General features: G+C 40.6%; 2 protein-coding genes across 2 annotated transcripts; one reads left to right on the top strand and one right to left on the bottom strand.

Moving 5' to 3' along the window:
• Window positions 1-694: 694 nt before the first annotated feature.
• On the bottom strand, window positions 695-5,035 carry LOC122980876 (acidic mammalian chitinase-like). Its single transcript, XM_044349293.1, has 11 exons — window positions 5,011-5,035; window positions 4,830-4,859; window positions 4,537-4,738; window positions 2,643-2,699; window positions 2,391-2,556; window positions 2,164-2,288; window positions 1,951-2,074; window positions 1,659-1,841; window positions 1,423-1,542; window positions 1,204-1,342; window positions 695-1,115 (listed from the first exon to the last, which is right to left on the bottom strand). The coding sequence occupies exons 1-11, from the start codon at window positions 5,033-5,035 to the stop codon at window positions 835-837; spliced, it is 1,452 nt and encodes a 483-aa protein (XP_044205228.1). The 3' UTR covers window positions 695-834.
• Window positions 5,036-12,779: 7,744 nt separating this feature from the next.
• Window positions 12,780-23,504, top strand: LOC122980701 (leucine-rich repeat neuronal protein 2-like). The gene is made up of 2 exons (XM_044348985.1): window positions 12,780-13,074; window positions 20,010-23,504. Exon 2 carries the CDS (start codon window positions 20,431-20,433, stop codon window positions 22,786-22,788), a length of 2,358 nt encoding a protein of 785 aa, XP_044204920.1. The 5' UTR covers window positions 12,780-13,074; window positions 20,010-20,430; the 3' UTR covers window positions 22,789-23,504.
• The last annotated feature ends 805 nt before the right edge of the window (window positions 23,505-24,309 follow it).

Below are 24,309 nucleotides of genomic sequence, written 5' to 3'. Positions count from 1 at the left end.
TGCTTAACAGAAGCACATTTATATCACATGTAAGTATTATGTTAAAATATTCAAAAGTAGAACTTAAAAATGACCCAAGGATTTTGTCTTTTGAGTGATGATTTTTGCTTTGTTTTCTTTTGTCTTGCTTATAATTTAATTCATCCAATTTTATTCTATGTAACCACAAGGTAATACAGCATTTGTTAGGTAAAGACATTGAAAAAGTATTTATGTTGTCACATATTTTATTTAAAGCAGTGATGTATTCACTTTTTGTTTTAAATGAGAATATATTGATATGTACTCATGTACGTACTCTGTTTCTGTGAGAATATTGTCAAAATAACATTTGTTGCCACCTGTATCTTACTACTACTACTACTGCTACTACTACTACTACTACTACTACTACTACTATACTTTTACTCATTTTTATGCTGAAATTTATCATCCTTTTGTCTGCAGTGACCATTTCTGGTTTGTGCAGTCAATGTTTGTCTTGGTTTGTTGCAGTTCAGTTTCTGACTGTAATGCTATGTCCAATACATGAGGACAATAAAGGCTGTTGACCACATTATATGTTGCTGATCTTTGATGTCTAAACCTCTATTGCAATAAATAATTCATTTTTGTTTCTTTAATTGATGATTTGACTGGTGAAAAACATAAACAAGATACATAAAACCATCAGACACCGGAAGTTGCTGTAAATGGTATTTATTCAGTTTAGAACAGTGACAGGTGTTACAGAACTGTTCTTGAATGGGCCTTAGTGAAATGGTCTTGTGTTACATGATAGTTGACCCAGCTCCTAACTTAAGAACAAGAACATGAAGTTCTACCATGGATTGTTTAAACCCAGTTGCAGCACTTGCAGCTGTTATCAAACACCAGGCCAGCAGCACAGTGCTGGCTGTAGGTTTTTCCCTGCTGGCAATGATAGAAGTCGTTCTTGTTGGTTGCGTCTGGGTAGAGTCCGTCAGCCTTACCAGCACAGAAGCCAGATCCTGTGCTGCCACCACTGCTGCTGCCACCGCTGCTGCTGCTGCCTCCACTGCTGCCACCGCCAGGCTGGGGCTGAGCGTGCTGGGTGGGTGTGACTGGAGGCAATGGGTTAGAACGAGAACTGCAGGCTGAGGAGAAAAATGAAAGAAGTCAAAAAGATGGAAACAGTTCTATTTAGTAGATTGCCAGAGTATGTGTAGTTTATGCATGCATTACAAGTTCCAGTTCCGAGTCCACTCTTGAGGGTGTTGATCAGAGGGTATCTTCCCTGTCCACAGAAAGTTCCAGTGAAGTCATCCAGGTCCAAACTCCACACCATGGCTCCTCCAAAACCACTCTGCTTCAGCCACTGAATCTGTAGAGCGGATAAGAGGTTAAACCAAGTGCAGCCTAACGTATAAAAGTTGGTGTAGATAATGAAATATAACTTCATACCTTATACTGGAAGCTCTTCACATTGTCATATCCAACCCAGATTCCCTGGTTGTAGGCATATGGCACATCCTGGGGACCATCCCAAGCCTGGGTGGCTCCTTGCTTCAGGAAAGTGCAGATCTGACAGCAAGTTGAGATTTAAGGTTAGGGACACAATACACAATTCATGTGAATACCGTATGTTGTTCTGTCTAATGTATATATGCACACATAAAGTCAAAAGAAGAAGCAAATACCTCATAGTAGGCCCAGAAGCCAGTTTGACGGGTGAAGGTTCCAGCAGGTCCAGGTCCACTGGCGGGAGCTCCCACAGCAGTGTTAGAGGAAGCCAGGCGGAAGGTGTGGCCATAGGTGGGGAAACCAACCAGCAGCTTCTCAGCTGGGGCACCGTTGCTCTTCCAGTAATTCATAGCGTAGTTCTATATATGAGAGAATACAGACCAGCGTGAGCATCTGTTCCATAATGTTTAATCATTTACACAAGATGTAATTGTTGAAATGCAGAGAAATAATGATCCCCTCACTCACCACATTGAAGTAGATATTGGATCCCTGGTCAGCGGGTCCCTTGTACAGGGGGCTGTTCTCTCCAACATTGTGCTCCCATGAACCGTGGAAGTCGTAGGTCATGACATGGAAGTAGTCCAGCACACTAGTGAACAGACATGAGAGTCAGTGCTTAAAAAGTGTTCTGTTCAATACACATAAGGGTATGTCTCATGTGTCTGCTCATAAACTTACGCTCCAATCTGGGCGATCTGGTATCCAGTGTCAATGGTTTCCTTTCCAGCAGCGACAGCAGCCGTCAGCATCAGACGGGGACGGTTGGTCTTCTTGCCCTCTGCCTCAAAGGCACTCATCAACTCCTACAGATGGGTGAGGAGAGAGAAAGACAGTTTGAGTTGCTGTATGACTGCATTTTTAAAGCCAAAATGTTTTACCAGATACAAGATAGCAGTTTGTCTGACCTGAACCAGGACGGTGAAGCGCTCCTTATCCTGAGGTGGGGAGCCACGAGAGCCAGGGTACTCCCAGTCAATATCCAGACCATCAAACTCGTACTGACGCAGGAACTGGATCACGCTGTTGATGAAAGTCTGACGATTGGCAGCACTAGACACCATGGCTGTGAACCTGGAAAGAGGGTCAGAGTGTTTCTACCTGCGCATCAAAGTCCTTAAAAAGTACTGAGACTATTAATCCTCATGAACATTACTTACTTCTGAGTACCAAAGTTCCATCCTCCAATGGCTAGCAGAGTCTTCAGGTTGCTGTTCCTGCAAGCAGTAGCAACATCCACTTTAACCTCTCACACTTTATTCTGTGTGTGTCCATGTGTAACATAGTTGAAAAGGTTCAGGTTAAATCCTGCTAAATGGAAGAACTATGCTACCTGCTGTTGTAAATTTGTACCTGCATTGAGTAGTAATAGTAAAGGATTATGGGTAATCCTCAAAGCAACTGAGGATTTGCTGCTAGGCAACATGTCTGTGATTGTAAATTAACTTGAAAAGCACATAAAAGTTAAGCTGGCTTTATTTGGTTGGATATTATTTATCTTAGGTTAATTTCTCATGTTTTTATTAAGTTAACCGTTCATTTTTTGTGTGTTTTATTGCCAGTAAAAATCTCTCCAGTATAGCTAGCTAACATTAACGTGATGCCATCTTTCCAGATGGAGCATGCAGTGTTTGTCCATAAGAGATGACCATTCTACTCTATTGTCCTTTCTCATAAATGCAGGTATGTTACAGTATGTTGTTCTATAGAGTGTGGTAATATTTTAAACATGTTACATATTCATTATTATTATAAAATGAAAAATTGTTCTGTTTAATCTATTCTATTTACATGAATTTAACACAATTGACCATCAAATCCTATTACAGAGACTGGAACATTTAGTTGGCAAGGAACTGCATTAAGCTGGTTTAAAACCTATTTATCAGATCAATTTCAGTTCGTACATGTTAACAATCCTGAATCCTCCAAGCACACAAAAGTCAGACACAGAGTTCCGCAAGGTTCTGTGCTTGGACCAACACTATTCACCAGCTGGTCCACAATACTGCTGCATGTCTACTGACAAAAACCAGAAAAAGAGATAATATTTCTCCCATTTTAGCTTCGCTGCATTGGCTCCCTGTAAAATCTAGAATAGAATTTAATCCTTCCTCTCACCTACAAAGCCCTTAATGGTCAGGCACCATCATATCTTAAAGAGCTCATAGTACCCTATTACCCCACTAGAACACTATGCTCCCAGAATGCAGACTTACTTGTGGTTCCTAGAATCTCCAAAAGTAGAATGAGAAGTAGAACCCTTCAATTATCAGGCTCCTCTCCTGTGGAGCCATCTTCCAGTTTGGGTCCAGTAGGCAGACACCCTCTCTATGTTTAAGAGTAGGCTTAAAACTTTCCTTTTTGATAAAGCTTATAGTTAGGGCCAGCCAGGCTCGCCTTGGGCCAGCCCCTAGTAATGCTGCTATAGGCCTTGACTCCCATGACGCACTGAGCTCTTTTCTCCTCCTCTCCCTCTCCATCTGTACACATTCATATCCCATTTATGCATGTTACTAATTCAGCATCTTCTCTCTCCCATAGTTTTGTGCTTTCTCGTCTCGCCGGTATCTCTGCTTCCAGAGCTGTAGAATCTGGATCTGTGATTGCTAACCCCCTACTGCCCCCGATCCTGCTCAACACTCATTGCTACAGTCTTACTTTTATTATTATTATTACTACTATACATCTCTATGTAGAACTTGCATTGTGCTATGCTCTCTCTCCTCCTGCTCTCTCTCTCTTTCTCTCTCTCTCTCTCAACCCAACCAGTCGAGGTAGATGGCCACCCACCCATAGTTTGACTCTGCTCGAGGCTTCTTCCCCTTAAAGGGGAGTTTTTCTTTACTCCTGTCACCAAGTGCTTGCTCATGGGGGAATGTTGGGTCTCTGTAAATTAAAGAGTACGATCTAGACCTGCTCTATATGAAAAGTGCTGTGAGATACAGTAACTCCTGTTGTGATTAGGTGCTATATAAATAAAATTGGCTTGACTTTAAATTCATTTAGACACTGGCGTCTCACACACACACAATCACATTTATGTATACTAACTGGTTCTTCAGGGCCTGGAACTGTCCATAGAGTTTCTCATCGTCCCACTCGTAGGTCTTGATCATGTTGCTGTCCATTCCAGCAAAGGCATAGATGAGATGGTCACAGAGACATGGGTCAATGTCGGTGGGGAAAAACTTGCCTGCTCCAGGACGGTACTGTCCCCAGTTAGTGAAATAACAGGAGAGGATGTAGGATGATCCTGCAACACATGGAACAATTAGTCTGCTCTTTATCTGTGTTATTAACTAACACATGTCTACACATCTCATATGTCTAAAGTATATAATTACCTAGCTGCACATGCAGCAGGAGAGCCAGTCCTACAGAGAGAAGGTGAAGAGGAGGCAGGTTAGGTAGTTAATATGAATCTGCATTATCTGTGTTAAATAAATCATTCTTTTGAGCACAAAATGAAATTCAGGTGCAATATGTAAGTTTGAGAAGTTCCTTCGAGCAAAGAGCTCAGCTTACCAATGCAGATGAGTAGCTTGCCCATGTTGCTTCTGTACAAAGAACTGAGGGCTGGGACACCCTTATATACTCACAGGTTCGTCCCCATATCTGCAATATCTGTTAACTATGTTTGTTATGGTTTGCCAATTCAGCGTAACAGAAAAGTCAAGCTCATTCATTTGTTTGGTCAAGACCTGTGTTGCATTGGATTTATGGAAAAAACTGATATCCTTCAAGCGTCTTTTGATAATGATATGATCTGATTAAATTAGATATTGTCAAGGTTATTGTTGTTGATTATACTGTGCGGTACAAACTAACAGCATTATAAATCAAGTTTTTAAATTTACCCTTAACTTTTCACCCTGTTTTTCAGTACTGTGAGTATAACTCTTACTGGTTAATGAATGTTTCCAATATCTATAAGAAACTGATAGTGCTTGGAAAAATTTGATTTGCATCATTTTCCGTTTACTTTTACTTTTTACTTTTCCGTTTAATTGTTTGATACTGATGTTTAATCAGCTGTCCTTAAGTTCTCTGCTGCATGCTTTATCACGCTTATACATTGTCTAATATCAGTTATTGCTGTTGTTTTGGTCTGTCACCTGAAATTAGGTCCACAATCTAGCAATGGAAAATGGCTTTTTGTCCTTTCCTGTCCTTGAATGTGATTCAGCAGTTTTGTGACTGTAATGTGATTTTGAAACTAGTCTCACACTGGCTGTGCCATCTCTTTTAATCTTCATTAACAGATACTGAATGATCTCTTTTAATGTATGACATTCAAAGTTACTATTTATGCTCCATCTGTGAAAGTCTAGTTTTAGATGATTAAAGATGACAGATTTGCTCTAAAAAGGCTTGATAAGTTTAAAAAATTTTTTTTTTACATATTTAAAGGTAGAGGTTCATCTTTCATTTGTAGCATTTGTATTATCCTTAAAACTAGATCTTGTCTTTATATATTGTGTTGTTATACACTCACTGGCCACTTTATTAGGTACACCTGTTCAACTGCTTGTTAACACAAATATCTAACCAGCCAATCACATTGCACCAACTCTATGCCTTTAGGCATGTAGACAAGATCATTTAGGTATGTAGACAAGGTCAAGACAATATTCTAAAGTTCAAACCAAGCATCAGAATGGTGGAGAAAGGTTATTTAAGTGACTTTGAACGTGGCATGGTTGTTAGTGCCAAACGGGCTGGTTTGAGTATTTTAGAAACTGCTGATCTGCTGGGATTTTCAGGCACAACCATCAGTAGAGTTTACAGCGAATGGTCTGAAAAAGAGAAAATATCCAGTGAGCAGCGGTTCTCTAGGCAAAAATACCTTGTTGATGGCAGAGGTCAGAGGAGAATGGACAGACTGGTTCGAGCTGATAGAAAAGCAACAGTAACTCAAATAACCACTTGTTACAACCGAGGTATGCAGAAGAGCATCTCTGAATGCTCAAAACATGGAACCTTGAAGCAGAACGGGCTACAGCAGCAGAAGACTACACTGAGTGTCACTTCTGTCCACTAAGAACAGGAAACTGAGGCTACAATTCGTATGGGCTCAGCAAAATTGGACAATAGAAGACTGGAAAAACTTGCCTGGTCTGATTAGGCTCGATTTCTGCTGCGACATTCAGATGTTGGGGTCAGAATTTGGCGTAAACAACATGAAAGCATGGATCCATCCTGCCTTGTATTGAGGGATATTTTCTTGGCACGCTTTTCCCTTAGTGCCAATTGAGCATCGTTTAAACTCCACAGCCTACCTGAGTATTGCTGCTGACAATGTCCATCCCTTTATGACCTCAGTGTACCCATCTTCTAATGGCTACTACCAGCAGGATAACACGCCATGTCACAAAGCTCAAATCATCTCAAACTGCTTTCTTGAACATGACAGTTAGTTCACTGTACTCAAATGGCCTCCACAGTCACCAGATCTCAATCCAGTAGGGCACCTTTGGGATGTGGTGGAACAGGAGATTTGTATTGTGGATGTCCAGCTGACAACTCTGCAGCAACTGTGTAATACTATCATGTCAATGTGGACCAAAATCTCTGAGGAATGTTTCCAGCACTTTGTTGAATCTATGCTATGAAGAATTCAGGCAGCTCTGACGGCAAAAGGGAGTCCAACCAGGTACTAGAAAGGTATACCTAAGAAAGTGGCCGATGAATGTATATTGTATTGTGACGACCCCTCTGCTTTCTGTCTGCAGGGGCAGGTAAATTGACTTTATTACTTTGAAAACCTGTGTGACTGGATTTAGCTGGGCTGTGACAGTATGTACAATATTTATGGTTCTTTAGCTGATTTTGAGCCAACCAACAAAAACCCTTTAACAAGAATTCTGTATGTGTGTTTCTGTGTACATGAAACGTGGATTGACATAATGTAGGTTTCCTTAAAACACCATTCCCCAGTTCACCTATGTGCACCTTGGCCAGTAAGCTTGCTCTCAATTGTTATTCCCACTAAATATAATTTGAGTGTCAACAGCATCACTGAGTGCTGAAGTATTGTCCCTGCTAACAATACCTTGGTGCTAAACTGCTTGATAAACACAGTGTGAAAATACCAGCGTATTACATGAGAGTTTCAACATACTGAAGTTCATATTGCCCTTGTTTTGTGTGGTTGCATCATGGTTGCATCATTATTCATATAACAATGCATTATGGAAACATTTTTAAAAGGATTTTCTCGTTACTACTTTATCCAACAAAGTTTCAACGGTGTGGAACTCTGTTAGGATTGCACCTGTGGTCACTTTGAGATGTCTCCTTTTTTAGAGGGCACTGTTTTATTTTTTTTTTATTTTTTTTTTATGTCAGCAGAAGTTATTCCAGTGCAGTTAGGAGGAGTAAGCAGTTGAGTGAATTCCAAAATTTACAATAATATACATGTATGTGCATGGTTGTTTTGTGAAAAATGACCAGAGTGTTAAATGCACTACCAAATCTCACCACCAGAGAGAGTCAATAAACCATGCAGAGTCAAGGTCCATTTTGTATAAGATGTTCAAGAAGGAGTGTTTACTTCTTTTTTCCCTGGATCATTTTAATTCCCCCTCTTGTGATATCATCTGCTCTTCGAAATGGTTAAAACTTTCATTTAAGCTGTGAGTAAAATAGATCTTAACCTTTGAAGCAACAGCCCTTGTTCTTTTTTGCTGTAGAGACAAATTACATTGAATTTGTTGAACCACAAACCAAACTCTCTCTTGTCTCTTTCCCCATGGCAACCATGGACAGGGAACCGGCAGATAAACACAGACCTGTTGCCATCGCCCACGCAATACACACAGCCGCATACCACACACACACACAATGTGCTAGTTAATTGAAATATGACACGTGGAAATGGTGATTAATCATGATTAATTGTGATATCTTTGTGTTGTCTGTTCTGTCGGAGAGACAGGATGAAGCCAGTGCATCTGCTCATGTGTATTAAACAAAATACTACATAATAATGTCGAGGTTCTGTGTACTGGAGTGGAATATATTAAAATCTACTCTGAGTTGTTTGCCAGCAGGGGAGCAGGTTTGATTAAGTTGAACAATTAGCAGTTGCTCTCTATGTCTGTGATTTTGCTTTTGATGATGCATTAGTGCATATTTAAGGCAGAGGGAGCAAATAGTGAATGACCATAAGCACTGAGTACTGTACATGTGATGTCACTCTGCACAAATTGTAAAGAACGTGATCAAAATGTGAATACTATGAAAAATGTGAGTACGAGCACTCGGTGTTCAGCTCCTTCTACTGCTTCCCTCCACCACCACCACCACCACCACCACCCCCGCAAAATGCAGGCTTCTCAACAACCCGTTGCTATTAGATACTGCTGTCACCATGGCAGTAAATTCTCAATCATTTGCTCCTGGCCACACACACACACACACACACACGCACACACACACACACACACACACACACACACACACACACACACACACACACACACATGTTTAGCTGTAATGTGGGAGGGTTGTCCTTGAGTCGAGTGTTCCCAGGTCCAGCTGGGAAACAGTCCACCTGTGAACAGAATTCAAATGCTGTGACAGGGAAGGGATTCCACATTTTCAACAATTTTCACATGCACCCTGTTATAGGATATCATGTCCCATCATATGTGCCATCATGCAGAATGTGGCAGATTTTTGCACCCAGTGGTGTGTGTGTGTGTGTGTGTGTGTGTGTGTGTGTGTGTGTGTGTGTGTGTGTGTGCAAGCTTTTCCTGATAAATGAGTCACATTGCTAAACTTGACAGGGTGACATGCTTGCTTCTGTTCAGATGTACCTGTAATAAAGAGTCGACCTACTAATGATATCAGTGAAAGTGACTCAGGACCTTGACTCACTAATAGCTGAAAATATACTTTCAGATATTGTGTATTTGTCTCAGAGTGTCCGAACACTGTCGGTGTGTGTATCACCATTTCCTCAGAATTATATACTTTAATTCTACTTCTTATACTTAAAATATGAGACACAAACATATTTATTTCCCTGCACACACACATATATAATTTTTAAACTACAGTTTCATGATAATGATGATAATAAAAATACTAACAAGTAAAGAATTTAACACCAGACGTGAGATGAATTTTCACATCTTGAGTAGCTGTCCCGAGCAGCTGACGTCAGCTCACGGAAGATGAAATAAACATACGGACAAAATAGAAAGGTGAGACAGAGAATGGAGAATTGAGAAAGTGAGAGAGAGATAGGAGGATAGGCAGAGCTTATTTTCTTTCTCCAATAAAAGCGACAACCCCCCCAGTGTTGCTATGGCGACCTCCTCTTTCTCCCTTCCTTTCAGCGAGCTACCACTTATCCTTGCTGCCTTTCAGTCAGCAGGGCATGTGGGTGTGTGTGCTTTTGTGTGTTGGCTCCTGAATGAATCAAGCAAATGAAGGGGAAAGCCATTAGAGAGCCAAGTCGAACTGTTTCACACACACATATACACACAAATACACATTAAGAAACATTAATATAAACCTTCAAGCTACAAAAATGCTTTGTACTTTTAACTTAACTGACTCGTTCTGTCTTTCTGAATGTCTCCTCTTTTCTTTTCTCTCTTTTTGTGCTTTTTAAAAAAAAAAAAATTGCAGTGATCCTTGCTATTCTCTTTTGCTTTCTTTCAAAACCAATCTGGCTGATTTTCACCACACACCCACTCAAATACACAAACAGCCTTTCTACCATTATTTTCTGTAAATGTGAGTGAAAAGAAAAATGGTGGGGATAAATAAGGAGCCATATGAGTGTGTGCCTCTTTTTTCCCATTAGTGAAAGGGTAGTGGTCAGTAATGTGAACAGTGAATCCCACACTGTGAGACAGAATCGTCTCTGAACTGTCACAGGAGGCAGGACATCACAAAGTATGCACTGCCCTGCCCATGAATTAAAAGAGTCTTTTTTTATATATAACTCATAGCGCTTGTTTTTTATATTGTGGAAGAACTGCTGAAAGTGTTTTGTGATACAGCATCAGCACTGATGGATTTGTCATCACTGACCATAGGCTATGTTTCTATACCTGTCTTCACAAGCTCCTCATTTAATATGCTCTCTAAGAACTGAATAAAAAATGTATGTCTTAAGCTGCCAGCATCATTTGACCCGAGAAAGACTCTGGGTATCATGTCATTTCAGACTGTCTGGATGTTTAATAATGTTTAACACACACTTCACATGACACACTCATTTGACTTTGCCTTTCATTATTGAATACGTTTAGAGCAATCAATAAAGTTTGGAGTTTGGAGAGAAAAAAAAACAATGGTAAAATTGGAGTAATAAAACAAGTCTATTTATGCATATTTTGGGTTTTACTGCATTCCCCACATGCCTTTTGGTAATGACTGCTGCTGAAATCCTGAGCTTTTATTATGCTGTATCTCGTAATAAATGGTTTCAGCTGACAGGATCTTATTCTCTAATAATGCAGAATATCTATATAGACATTGGCATCCAACTCTGGTAATCCAAAGATGTGATTTGACATATTGTATCCTGTCTGACGGCCAGAAATATTTTATTTCTAGGCATCGTGGCAGGAAGCCATGGGAGCTCTGATCATACAGCACTGCCACTACAGGTAGAGTATATTGCATGCATCAGTTTAAAAAAGCAATATCATGTATTTGTTTAAACATTAGGAGTGGTACTCTGCAGTAATAGAAAAGAAACAGAGGACATGTTTTACGCAAAATACTAATAGCAAAGTCAACTTAGTTGATGTTGTTCATTTGAATTCCGGTGTCGTCCATAGTTGCAACACAGGACATCTGACCACTGATAGAGCCTGAGAGAGATAGAGAGAAGTATCTTTAAACTTGCATTAACTGATATTTTGGCCACTTGGGGGTGGCAGGTAACAAGCTGTAAATAGCACATTGACATATTGTTGTCTATCCTACCTCACCCATCATCACATCTCACCGCACTACTTAAACACTAACATATTCTTCACTGCCGTTACTGTAGATGCTATTTGCACAAACTTTCTCCACTTCAGCCTCCACCTGATTTGGCTTTACAGTTTTTGTATGAACTGCGGAGTGTCTTTTACTTCCAAGTTAATTAAAGCAGGGGGATTACTTGCAAAGCTGCATGCATATTATTTATCATTTATCATGCTGCTGTATTGCCATAGCCTGGAGCCGTCCACAGAGTAGAGTTATCACTTCATTCCAATATAGTCAAACTGTACTGAAATCTTCACCTTCATTACTGCATATAACCAAATAACATGAGTTATTTCCTACAAAGCCATGGTGGTGTTATTGAGAATATATGCTGCAGTAAATCTGAGAGCTTCTCAATGTCTGCACCCATACTGGACTAAATTACTGTTCTTTCATACATAAATTACCACCAGTAGCCACAACTTGTCAATATATATTATACTGAGGCTGTTAGGAGAGCTGTTCTGGTTTTAAAACAGAATATAAAAACCACAGGACCAGAATCTAATTTTAATGAATTTGTTAGTTTCTAGTATGTGTGTATCTGTGCTCTGATCTTACAGCGCTGCCGCTACAGGTAGAATATTTTGCATGCATCAGTTTCAAGTAGCAATATCCTGCATTAGTGTAAAACATTAGGAGGTACTCTGCAGTAATACAGATGAGAAAGGGAGGAACTGCTTTATAAGTAGCCACCATGTGTCAATGTTAAATTATACGGAAGCTCTTAGGAGAGCTTTCAATGATACAGACTTTTAGGCAAGTCCTGTGCATAAGGTGTATGAATGTACATTTTATTCTCAGATTACATTCTTAAATAAATGATACAAATTAAATCAATTCAAATAAGGTTCATTTAATCCTTATTGAAATATGAAGTTGTCACAAAGTTTTCTAAGATCACACAGTACAAAATTGATATCTGAAATCATGTTCTGCAATTTGCACTGTAGGTTTTTAAGGATGCAGAGACAATCTTCATCTTGCAATGAATAAATACTGTGCTAAAGATGCCGATAGACTGACATCCACAACCTGTCATAATAAGCAGCTCTTAAATCTGTAGACAATGGTAGAAAACTTGTCACCAGAAGCCAAAGGAAACTTATCATCCAGCAGAAATAACACGCTGTAACTAACTCAAGTGGTTTACCTTTGGGTTGTGACACACGGAAAGAGAATGAGGGAGAGAGTGAGGCAGGCAATAGAAATAGAGGAGGAGAGATGAGAGGGACAGAAGCTCTGCTGCAGAACACACCTCATCTCCTCTTTAGCTGGAGGGAGAGAGAGAGAGAGAGAGAGAGAGAGAGAGAGAGAGAGGGGGAGAGGGAGAGAGAGAGAGTCAGTCTGTGCCAATTTTCTCTTCAGCTCCAGTGACAGAGAGGGAGAGCTAGGGAAGTGATATTTCAGGAATCTTAAGAGATCCATAAATGTGTGACTGAGAAAGAGTGAGAGCGAGAGAGAGACACAGAGAGAGAGGAAGAAGAAGAAGAAACATCCCAGCACATGAAGCATTTGCAAAGAAAGACTGAAAACAAATGAAGACAGAAAGAAACGACAGAGAGAGATGTAGTCACCCCTTCTGTTACGGTAAGAATCCTGAAATATGTTGATAGGACATTATAGCTCTCACACAGACATGCAGTCACTCTTGCACACATGCAGCTATGGATGCACTCAGAGTGAAAGCAGTATTTATCCAAAGCTGATGTAGCAGGTGTGTATATATGTGTGCTAGAAATTGAGAAGCTTGGGGAGCTCTGTCGACAGAGGAGGAAATAAACCACAAGTTCATGTATATGTGCGTCTATGTGTATGTTGGAACAGATTCAGCTGCAGGGCTATATGTCTGTTTTTTTTCTGTTTCTTTTTTTATTAGGATCTGCATCCAGCACCTCTATCTCTGTCTTACCATCTCTCTCTCTCCTGCTCTCTAAATCTTCCCTCTCGCTATTCCGCCCTGTTGCAGTGTCTCTCTGTGTCGTAGCTGCACAGCACAAACAAACCTTATGCAATGGACCGTCTCATGCGAGCATATATTTCATCTCTGGTATATTTTACTCCCTTTATCCATTACGACATCTATGTCTTTTGTCCAGCTCTCTTCAGGCTCTTTCTCAGATTGGAAAAAGCAAAGTCAAATGCAACAGAGAGTGAGAGGCATGTCTGTCATTTAACTTCTGGAGAAGCATGAATGTGACTGGTGTGAAATAACGCAGATGTTTTATTCCTATGCTTTTTTTTCACATCCAAAGGGGCTGTGGAAACTTTCAATCAATATATTTACTTCCTGATAGTCGCCCATCAAATCTATTGTCCTTCACTTAATTGTCTCAGTGTAATCTGTATAATTGTACCGCACAAGCCATACTGCAAGAAGAGTTGTTGAGAGGTGAAAAAGGATGTGTCACTTTAGTTCTGATTCTGCATTTTCAAATGTCAGATTCTTTTTCCAAAAGTAGAACTTATTGTAAAAGAAATCCACATGTAATGTTTTTCTCTCAAAAAAGCAGTGTATGCGCGTGCGTGTCAACCGTGTGTAGGGTTTGAAGGATTGAGGTTCCACCTCGCTGTATCATTATATTGGCTTGTTCCCTTGCTTGTATTATCTGTTAAGTGTCAATTATTTTACCTTATTCAACAACGTACCAGACAAGCCTCAATGCAAACAGGATCAGATGCAGAGTTTGTTGTTTGTTGTGTATATCACTAAATCGGCTGCCCACTAAAATGACAGACTGATGAAACGAGTTAAACTGAGTTTAATCATGATTACTTGTGTCTAGGATGTTATTATTGTAGATGAACTCTCCCATATGAGAGAATAAAATGGTTAAAAACAAAAAGAAGAACCTGTCCAGCTGAAAAATGGATGGATCAGATATTGTTTGATTCTTTTAATACTGTTTTACTGCTGTGAAGTGTATTGAGACACCCCAGTGGTGTTGTTTTGCATTTTAAATAAATAAACTTTGACTTTAACTTTAGATATTGGTTAAAAAATGTGCACTCAACTTAATTTAGGGTTCAGGATGGATATTAAAGAAAAGTGCACAAAAGTCTAGTGTGTTGAGTAGTATCTTTTAAAATATTGAATGTTGCTTTTAAAGTGCACATTAATGCACATCTGCACTTGTGCTCTTTTCTTTTTAGGACAATGTTATGACTAAGTTTTGTTGGATGCAACTGGATATGTAAAAACTGCAGTAACATTTAACAAATGCTGTCAGAAGCCAAAACTGTTTTATCACAAAATTATAATAATAATAAAAAAATCAAATTAAACTTAGGACTTGTGGAAATTCTCAGCACAATTACATTTCCACTCACTATTTCCACTGAAATCATTAAATAAAACCTTGTAGCATATCCTGCAACCATTTATGAGTAGTTAAAAGAAAATGTGTTTTTCCTCAGCTGTTTTGGAATAAGGTCAGTGCAGCTTTGTTTTTTAGAAAACATTACTCATCCTTGTATGACCATGACGTTGCTGTGGATAATATGTGAGCTACTGTGCAGTCACATAACAAACAATCAAAGATTCAGAGGAGTCAGGGGAGTAATAATGGCCACTAAGCCAGATGTGCAGCTGCACTATTCCAGCAATAGTCAACAATAGACACAACTGCTGTAACCAATCACTTAGATCAGTCATGTTGCTCATTTGGAGAATCTGCTAAACCTGCTATGTCATATCCAGCTGCTGCTGCTGCTGCTGCTACTTGCTCTCTAAAGCTGGCACTGCCAAATGTCAGATCCCTATCTAACAAAACTTTCATTGTTAATGACATTATATGTAACAACAGACTTCATTGTATTATGCTCACTGAGACCTGACTGGATGAGACCGGTAACAAAGAGTTGATAGAAACATCTGAACATTTTAATTTTGTACACTGTACAAGATACAATAAGAAGGGCGGGAAGGTTACTGCCCTTTATGCTGATCATTTAAGCTTTAATAATATTTCTTTTGGCAATTTCTCATTTATTGAGTAAGTTGCTGTTGTTTTTAAATCTGTATCCCCTACCCTATTAATTACACTGTATCACCCTCCTAAGCTTAAGCATGGCCTCTTAGAAGAATTTAGTGAGCTACTATCCAAAATTTCAACTGAATTTGATTGCATTGTTATCTCAGGAGACTTCAACATCCATACTGATAAACTCAATAATGCAGATAGAAAACAGTTTACTGATCTGTTAGAGTCATTTCAATTCTCACAACATGTTACATGTACAGGACCTACCCACAAATAGGCCACACGCTTGACCTGGTTATCTCAAAGGGTCTAAATATTACAGTTAAATCCATTCTAGATGTTGCAATCTCAGACCCCTTCTGTACATTTTTTAGTATGACCTGGCTCCCTAAGCATGCCAACCAAGCGTTTTATCCATGAAAGTGCAATAGATATGTTTATCAGTCAGTATGCTGACATGGTGCGATGCCATGGTGGATTACTTCAACTGTGTTCTTGGTCAAATCAATGACAGCATTGCACCCCTAAAAAACAAAAAAGTATCTGTAACACCAAAAGCTCCATGGAGATAATAAGATAACTATAGACCAATCTCCAAAATAATTTTTCTCAGTAAAATATTTGAAAAGACTGATGTGTATCAATCTGGTTTCAGGACTAACCAATGCACTGAAACAGTTCTTATAAAAGTAATCAATGATCTATACTTAAATCAGGTCACTGGCTTCCAATAAAATACAGAATTCATTTCAATGTATTACTCACTGTTTACAAATCACTTAATGGTCAAGCTCCTAAATACATCTCTGACCTGCTTGCTGCTTACAAACCCTCCAGAACTATCAGATCATCAGACACTAGTCTACAAACTGTACCCATGATCGGAAGTGAGTCTGGTGAACGTGCATTCAGTCATTATGGGCCCACTCTCTGGAACAAACTGCCTGATGATATAAGATGTACCACAACTGTGTCGTCTTTTAAAAGCAAGCTGAAAACCTACGTGTTCTCTCAGGCCTTTGGCTAGCTAGTGCCTCCATCTGTCTGTCTGTCTGTCTCTCTCTCTCTCTCTCTCGCTGGGTATGTGTGAGTGGGTATGTTTGTGTAAGTGGGTGGGCAGGGGATGGATTTTTATGAATTTATGTTTTTTCATATATTAAATATGTATTCACAATGTATTTTATTTTGTTCATATTTATTGTGTGTGAAGCACATTGAGCTTACATTGTATGAAATGTGCTGTATAAATAAAGTTGATTTTACTTGACTTGACTAAGTGCAAAAATATTCTCTACTTATCGACAGGGACAGAGTCATGAAAGTAGCCGCTGAGTCATACAGCTCTGTATTACAGTCCTTTTCTGAGTGGCTCAAATTACAAAACAGCCCAAGTCCTTTATATACACACATCAGTACACAGCTCTGCTGTCCTGAAACTGAAAAAACACTGTTAGCTTTTTGAGAGCAAATGACAGAAACAAGGGACATCAAAATTAAATGATGAATCCATTATTGAGCAGGCTGCATATGAAAAGATGAGAGAGTCGAGATGAAAGTGAATGACTGATAGAAGAGTGAGAAGAGCCCCAGGAGGGTTAGGACTGCTCCTGTTACAGCTCAGACATTCAATTGACTCAGTGTTTGGATAACATTCTGCACTTAGCTGACACAAACATAATTACAAAGCTACACAAGGCACATGTTGTGCTACTTGTGTAATCAAACCACATGCTGTTTAAATGCTAATAGCTTCTCTCTTCATCTTAATAGATGTGCTAAATTTAATCAGTCAATTCTTCTCCCTCTTTTATAGTGGAAAAAACTTGGCAATCATCTCTTCACACTTTCTCCCCCATCCACTAACAGACGTGAAAGCCTGCAGAGTTGAACAGTACTTCCTCTTAGTCATGTAGCCTGCAGACTTCAGTGGCAGATGTAGAGTTTTGTCTCACCAACTGGCAGGATGGAAAGACTTTGCTGGTGTCTGGAAAGGTTAAAGGTTCATTTCTTATTTAAAAAGAAAAAAAAGAGGCACACGAACGTCATCAGAGAAACTGGACAAACAGGACGTGATTTGGTAGAACAAATAGAGATTGATAAGGGAGGAAATACAGTTTTGCAGTTTCAGAGATGTCGTCATGACGTGCTTTTCCTCAGTCCAGTCAGTGTTGTTTCGTCTGTGTTTTTATCAACTACCATAATACACATGTTGGACCAAAACAAATTATGAAGTAAATCTCAAAACACTGAGAAAGAGTGAGGATGGGAGATTTGTTTCCATGGCAACTGTGCAGTAAGCCTTGCACGGCTTCTTGGCATGTGTGTAAGTGTGTGTTTCTGATCATGCATTTAAATCTTAGATCATTTAGTCAATATTTTGTGCTTATTATCCACCGCCTTCATTTACTTCAGTTCCTAACCAGTGTAGTTATTGCCAATGCTTCAATAATGATGTAACAAGCACTCTCTTCTTTGTGTAGGAAGCTGAAAACGCCACACTTAAAGTAAAACAGTTACTGTTCTTGATTACTTTTGATAACAGTCATGAACCTCTTCTGAAAGGTAAAGAAAAAAGTCAGAATATACAGAGGCAAATATTCCTAATTACAAAATGTTGCAGTGATATTAGATTCTTAAATGGTTTACTCAGAAAGAATCACGAGGCTTTCTGCTTTCCAACATTTCTCAAAGTTTGTCAACTCAGGATTTAACCAGTTTGTTAAGGAGTTAAAGCCTCTCTGTGATGAATTTGTAAATTTCAAGTGGTAGTATCAAAAAAGACACTGGTAGCATCACATGACTTCCAAGGTCAAATTTTTATCTTAACAAAAACATGTGCCATCACACTTATTTGAAAGATAATATAATCACAAGGATTCTACACACGGGGGCTGTAAGATAGTGTATGAATAGTTTTTGTGCAGTTTTTCATCATGTAAAAGGTGGAAGTCCAAATAAAGCCAGTGAAACTTAAAGCTGCTGTGATCTACATTTTAATATTTAGTGGATTGAATTACTATGTGTAATATAAAAGGTGTGGCTCACAGTTTAATCTCTACATCTGTCATTTTAGTGTCTTTCAGCTACATTGCTGTTTTGATTCACCCGATTTAGGTTCATTTTAGGCCGCACCAAGTAGCTGTTTTCAGCAAAGATGCTCTAAAATCTCACTAAACACTACCTTCCCTCCACCAAACACAAGACAGATAAAGTTTACGACTAGCTGGTGAACATACTGGAAAATGTAAGAATCGGATATTTTCAATGTTGTGTTTACCCTCCTGTGCTGCCCCCAAGTGGCCAAAATCCAATAATGCAGATTTTAATGAAACCTGTTGTACATTTTATTGAATGCAACCAAACACACAATAACTCACATGCAACACTTCGGCCTGTATTTTTAGGTGTTACTTTATTAAAGAAAATATAACCTGACACCCATGTAAATTAAAATCAGAGAACAGGTTGATGCTTCTTAGTCCAGCACATTAAATTACTCCCTGTGGGGTGTTTTGTCACTGTGTCACCAAGTTTCTCCACAACTAGATTGACAGCGGTGGTGTGGCAGTGGACTTCAGACTAGATGGCAACCTCTTTAAGATCAGGAGGCTCCATGAAACCACCAAACTCTGTAGAGAGCATGTCCTGGAGCTGCAGTATGCAGGGGACTGTACTCTCCTGGCCTATACTCCAGAGGATAATAGACCAGGAGAAATACAGCCATGGTTACCACTACTACCACCACATATACATGCCCCACCTACCATAGAGCTTGTGGGTCCAGGATAGGACTGTTCAGCCATCACTGTTTTTTCGATGGACAACTGAAGAAGTGTGTGTGTGTGTGCGTGTGTGTGTGTGTTTGTTCCAGCAGTAGCTTCATTTGCACAGTCTTTCCCATTGTAGCCTTAAGTACTGGCTTAAGGCTGATAAGGTTGATAATATAAAAGATCCTTGGGGTCTTTTTAACGGTTACATAATAAGTAACATTTGTGGGACGCTATGTTCTAACAGGCACTGAATTTGAAGTACTGACATGAAATATTTACATGCAACGTGATTTCATCACTCCTGCATATTTACCTATTCCCCTGTAGGTTGAAAGTAAGAATGGAGCTGTTTCTCTCTCTCTTCCTCTTACTCTCTTTCTCTCGGTTTTTACCATGGTCATCTTCATTTATTTGTCATTATTCTGTATGTGTCTAATTGTGCTGCTACAGTCTCTCTTTAGAAAACAGAGGCTTCCCTCTACATGCTTTTTTCAGCCTTTTCTTTCCGTTCTCATTCATCTTCTCCCCTGCTTTTCTCATCTGCAGAGCATTTCTGTTTTTATGAGTCTGCATTATACATCCTTGAAAACTGTTAAAACATCCTTTGTATTTTAAATCCAATAAACTCAGTTTAGAGTGGGAACTGATGAGGTATAATGTGTAGAAATATGTTTGTGTTTAAGTGACACTTTTAATAGCTGACTGTATTAGAAAGCTGATTTGATTTTTCCGTCATTTTTGTTTATCTCTTCTTGTGTTTCTGACAAAGCAGTGAGCCGCCATGCTGCGAGCCATGAGTCCTCCACCTGTGGCCAGGATGTGAGATCAAACAACAACAAAGGCCGTCATCGAGCACTGTGCAATCCCTGTACTACACCTGCAATCAAAGTTATACAATAAAAAACTTGTTGACATTATAGAGCCAAGCTTGGCTACAAAAAGAACTTACACATCTTTTTTTTTATTTGTCGGAAGCCACCGTAGAACACTATCAACAATATAATCACTTTTTATTTGGCTTCGATTTTTTAAATGATGACACTAAACCATCTGGCCTCCCTTTCACAGTTTGCACACACACCTTGAAACTGTTAATATCACACATATCCAAATGATTAATCTCAAACTCTCATAACAAACTCTTCAAGCCTTCCTCACCTTGTCTAAATCAGCTCCTGTGCCCTGTGAGGATTATGAGGCCGACTTTAGTGCTTCTACAGTCACAGTGTCTCCTGTGTGTGTTTGTTGGTGTGTGTGTGCCCAGAGCTGTGGGCTCACTACCTCACGCGCTACCATGGCACGTCTCCTGCCCTGTGCGGTGTGTGTGTCAGATCAAGCCATGGTTCTCACCTGATTCTGTCTACCATGAAGCTCCTACTGTGGACTGCAACAACCTGCTGCTGACCAAGCTCCCCTTACCCATACCCTCAAACACACACACCTTGCGTCTGCAGAGCAACCTTATATCTGAACTGGACACTGCAGTGCTGCATGGACTCCCCGACCTCACTGACCTCGACCTATCACAGAATCGCTTCAGCCGTGTCAGGACAATAACACAGAGTTCGTCCCTGCCCTCTCTGCTGTCTCTACACCTGGAAGAAAACCATCTCAGTCACCTCCCTGAGGCCTCCTTCTTCTCACTGCCAGCTTTGCAGGAACTCTTTCTCAGCCACAACAACTTACATTCAGTAGCACCTGGAGCCTTCACGGGTCTGGACTCCCTTCTGCGTCTGCATATTAACAACAACAGACTCACCACCATTGATCCTCGGTGGTTCAGGGCTTTGCCTCGCTTGGAAGTTCTCATGCTTGGGGGAAACCCTGTAGAGGCCCTGCCTGAGCGGGGATTCTTGGCTCTAAAATCCCTCCGGAGTCTTGTCCTCGGTGGTATGGGTCTGAGGGGCTTAGCTGAAAAAGCACTGGAAGGGTTGGAGGGACTGGAGAGCCTCTCCTTTTATGATAACCTTCTGACAAAGGTCCCCACTCAGGCCCTGAGGAGAGTGCCAGGACTGAAGTTCCTCGACCTCAACAAGAACCGCATCAAACTGATCGAGACGGGAGACTTTCGAGACATGGTCCACCTGAAGGAGCTCGGCCTGAACAACATGGACGAGCTGGTGTCCATTGAGAGAGCCGCCCTAGAGAACCTTCCAGAGCTCACCAAGCTGGAGATCACCAACAACCCACATCTGTCCTACATTCATCCACTGGCTTTTGTTCAGCTGAGAAGGTTGGAGAGTCTAATGCTCAACTCCAATTCCCTGAGTGCTCTGCACCAGCACATCATGCTCTCCCTGCCAAGTCTTCAGGAGGTCAGCTTACACTCCAACCCACTCCGTTGTGACTGCCTGTTCCACTGGGCCGCTCAGGAGGCCTCCCACCCTCATATTGATAGAGAAACGCAAACCAACTTACAAACACCCCGGATGGTGCGTTTCATCCAACCCAAGGCCACCCTTTGCTCTGAACCCCCAGAACTGAGAGCTCGCAGGGTAAGAGAGGTGTCTACCAGGGAGATGTCAGCCTCCTGCCTCCCCATGATCCCCTCCAGCTCCCTCCCCTCCTATGTGGGTGTAAGAGAAGGAGGAGAACTGGTTTTGCACTGCCGAGCTCTTGCAGATCCACAGCCCGAACTATACTGGGTGACTCCCTCTGGGCTGAGACTTGGTCCTGCTCCGAGCTATGCATCTAAAGGTTTACTAGCTCCTTCTCCCTGCCACAGCCTGACAGCCTCTGAGAGATTCAATCACACATCCGCCTCCAGCACCTCTCTCGCTCAAGATGTTACTTCCTGTAACCCCTCCAAACACTACCGACTACTGCCTGAGGGAAGTCTGGAGATCAACAAGGTCACCTCAAGTGAGGCAGGATTGTATACATGTATAGCTGAGAATGCTCTGGGAGCAGATACACGCAGTGTTACTGTGGGTGTGCACGGCAGGGAAAAGAAAAGAAAGAGGGGAATGGCTGCTAATCTGAAGGGATATCCATTACTCCAAGCGGATGCAAGGTTAGAGGTGAGAGAAGTCGGAGAACACTTTGCTATCCTGTCCTGGCACAGCGGGCGCAACCTCCCCTCAACTCGCTTATCCTGGCAAGCCATATACTCGAACACACACACACCTACATACACCACACGTATCCTGGCTGGCACGCAGAGCTTCAACCTGACCCACCTGCAGGCAGAGACATTTTACCAAGTGTGTCTACATTTAGGGATGAGTGAGGGCACCAAGCATGCCAGCAGGAAATCAAAAGAGAGCAGAAAGCCTCAGTGTGTTTCATTCAGGACAAAGGATGCACCAGAGCCACAGCCCAGCCTGCAGCTTAGCCCAGAGCTGACCTCCACAGCAGTCACACTACTGCTCCTCGCACTCATACTGCTGCTGCTAGCAGGCCAGGGCTGGGATACTGAGCCAGGCGAAGAGGAAGGAAAGCACAGCAGTACCTTCCTACAGGAAATCAAAAGTCAAAAGGCTCCGATCATCAGCCAAAAGACAGAGGAGGGCAAGAAACATCAGCCAAAGCAGATGAGAAACTGCTATTAGATCAGGACTGCTGAAATCATTTGTGCACATTTAAATGCAGACAAGAAACACCAACACACACACACATACAAAATGTCAAATATACACTTTGTGAATCACAACTAGAAGAATCGTAGATCAGAGCAGTGGTGTAGAAAGAGATTTGTATTTATTTTATATACCATATAAAGTATATATTGCAATTGTTTCTGTGTTAAGATGTATTGTAAAGAATGCCTAAACCCTTGCCAGGGAATTTAAACCGGACAATCATACTCCTGCTGCACAGCGAGTGAACAAAGGAGAAATAATTGAGTCTGAGCTGCTGATGACCGCTGGACTGAAACTAAAGAAAACCTGATTCAATCCAGGGACAGATATTTACAGAGGAGAGCGGCTCAGACCTCCAGGGTATTTGTCACGTTTCCCATCTAGATGTTCCGCAGACTGAACCGTACTTTATCCAAGCAGATTAAACTCTGTCTTGAGGCTGATACTGAATGGAATTCCTGCTTGTTTTGGCTCTGTAAGTCAAAGTGATTGATGTAAACAGCCCTTTTGCTTAGCTTTCAGTACCTTGGACTGGGTTGTCCATCTTGCACTTGCAGTACATATACAGTATACTCATCCAGATTCCCTGCCTAACGTCCCACATCCTCTTTGAGCATAAAAGTAATTAAAAGTGATTGTGTTAAATTCTATTTTGAGCTATTATACAATAAAATCTTTTTAATTTACATGATTTTGCTGTTTTTTTCTCTTTTCTTACCACATACTGAGTTCAGATTATACTGAAAATACAATCATTACTTGATGGGAGATCAAGCCAGTACACACATCAGTAACCACATCATATCTGCAGCTAGAACTTCCTATCCCTGTGCAGCTGCTGTTGCTCCTCCATAAGTATCATAGCTCAGGACATCTCACACCCACTTAGTAAACACAAGACACAGTGTGTCCCCTGCTGGATAAGATCTGGAACTGGGCAAAGGCTTCAGCCAGGTTAAGATAGGTTCAGATTTTTGCGAGTTAGTCTTGGTACAGTTCTCACATGCCCATTTGTTTATTAAGAGTAACTGGTCGCTATGTTTCTTCCTACTCGTATTGGAAGTAAAGAGATTTCCTTCCTGATGTAACTAAAATCTACAGTAAGAGATGGGAGTCAAAATCCAAAGTCTTTGTTGTAAAAAAAATGTGTTCTGCTGTTCAGCTGAAGCAAATATGTTTAGACAAATCGGATTGCTATCTTCCAGAAGTTGTCTTTTAGTACAAGATACCCTCTCTGTGCCTCCTGAGGCACAAAGCACAAACATGGAGTTTCATAATTTAGTATAAAAAAGACTAATTTTAGAAAAGAGCTGTTTCACAGAGAGGCTTCAGACTGAAGCTTCATGTGAGCTTCAGCTGAAATTTGGAAGGCTTTTTGTCATCTTTTATACATTGTAACACTCTAGTAACTACAGCACTTAACTGCCAGTATGAACAGGAGGAATGATTACAGCGACCAGTGGCACGCAAGTATTATATTAAAATAGACAT

This window comes from Thunnus albacares, chromosome 4, assembly GCF_914725855.1.
Source record: "Thunnus albacares chromosome 4, fThuAlb1.1, whole genome shotgun sequence".
Lineage (NCBI taxonomy): Eukaryota > Metazoa > Chordata > Actinopteri > Scombriformes > Scombridae > Thunnus > Thunnus albacares.
The sequence above is the reverse complement of the archived record's forward strand: the minus strand, read 5'-3'. Positions and strand labels throughout refer to the sequence as shown.

What these genes read in the sequence shown, in the direction of transcription:
- LOC122980876 (XM_044349293.1), bottom strand. Translation starts at nt 5,035, where the DNA reads ATGGGCAAGCTACTCATCTGCATTG. An exon ending in CAAGCTACTCATCTGCATTG is followed by an intron (nt 4,860 to 5,010) that starts GTAAGCTGAGCT and finishes TTCTCTCTGTAG; the next exon opens with GACTGGCTCTCCTGCTGCAT. An exon ending in GCTTCACCGTCCTGGTTCAG is followed by an intron (nt 2,289 to 2,390) that starts GTCAGACAAACT and finishes ACCCATCTGTAG; the next exon opens with GAGTTGATGAGTGCCTTTGA.
- LOC122980701 (XM_044348985.1), top strand. Translation starts at nt 20,431, where the DNA reads ATGAGGCCGACTTTAGTGCTTCTACAGTCACAGTGTCTCCTGTGTGTG.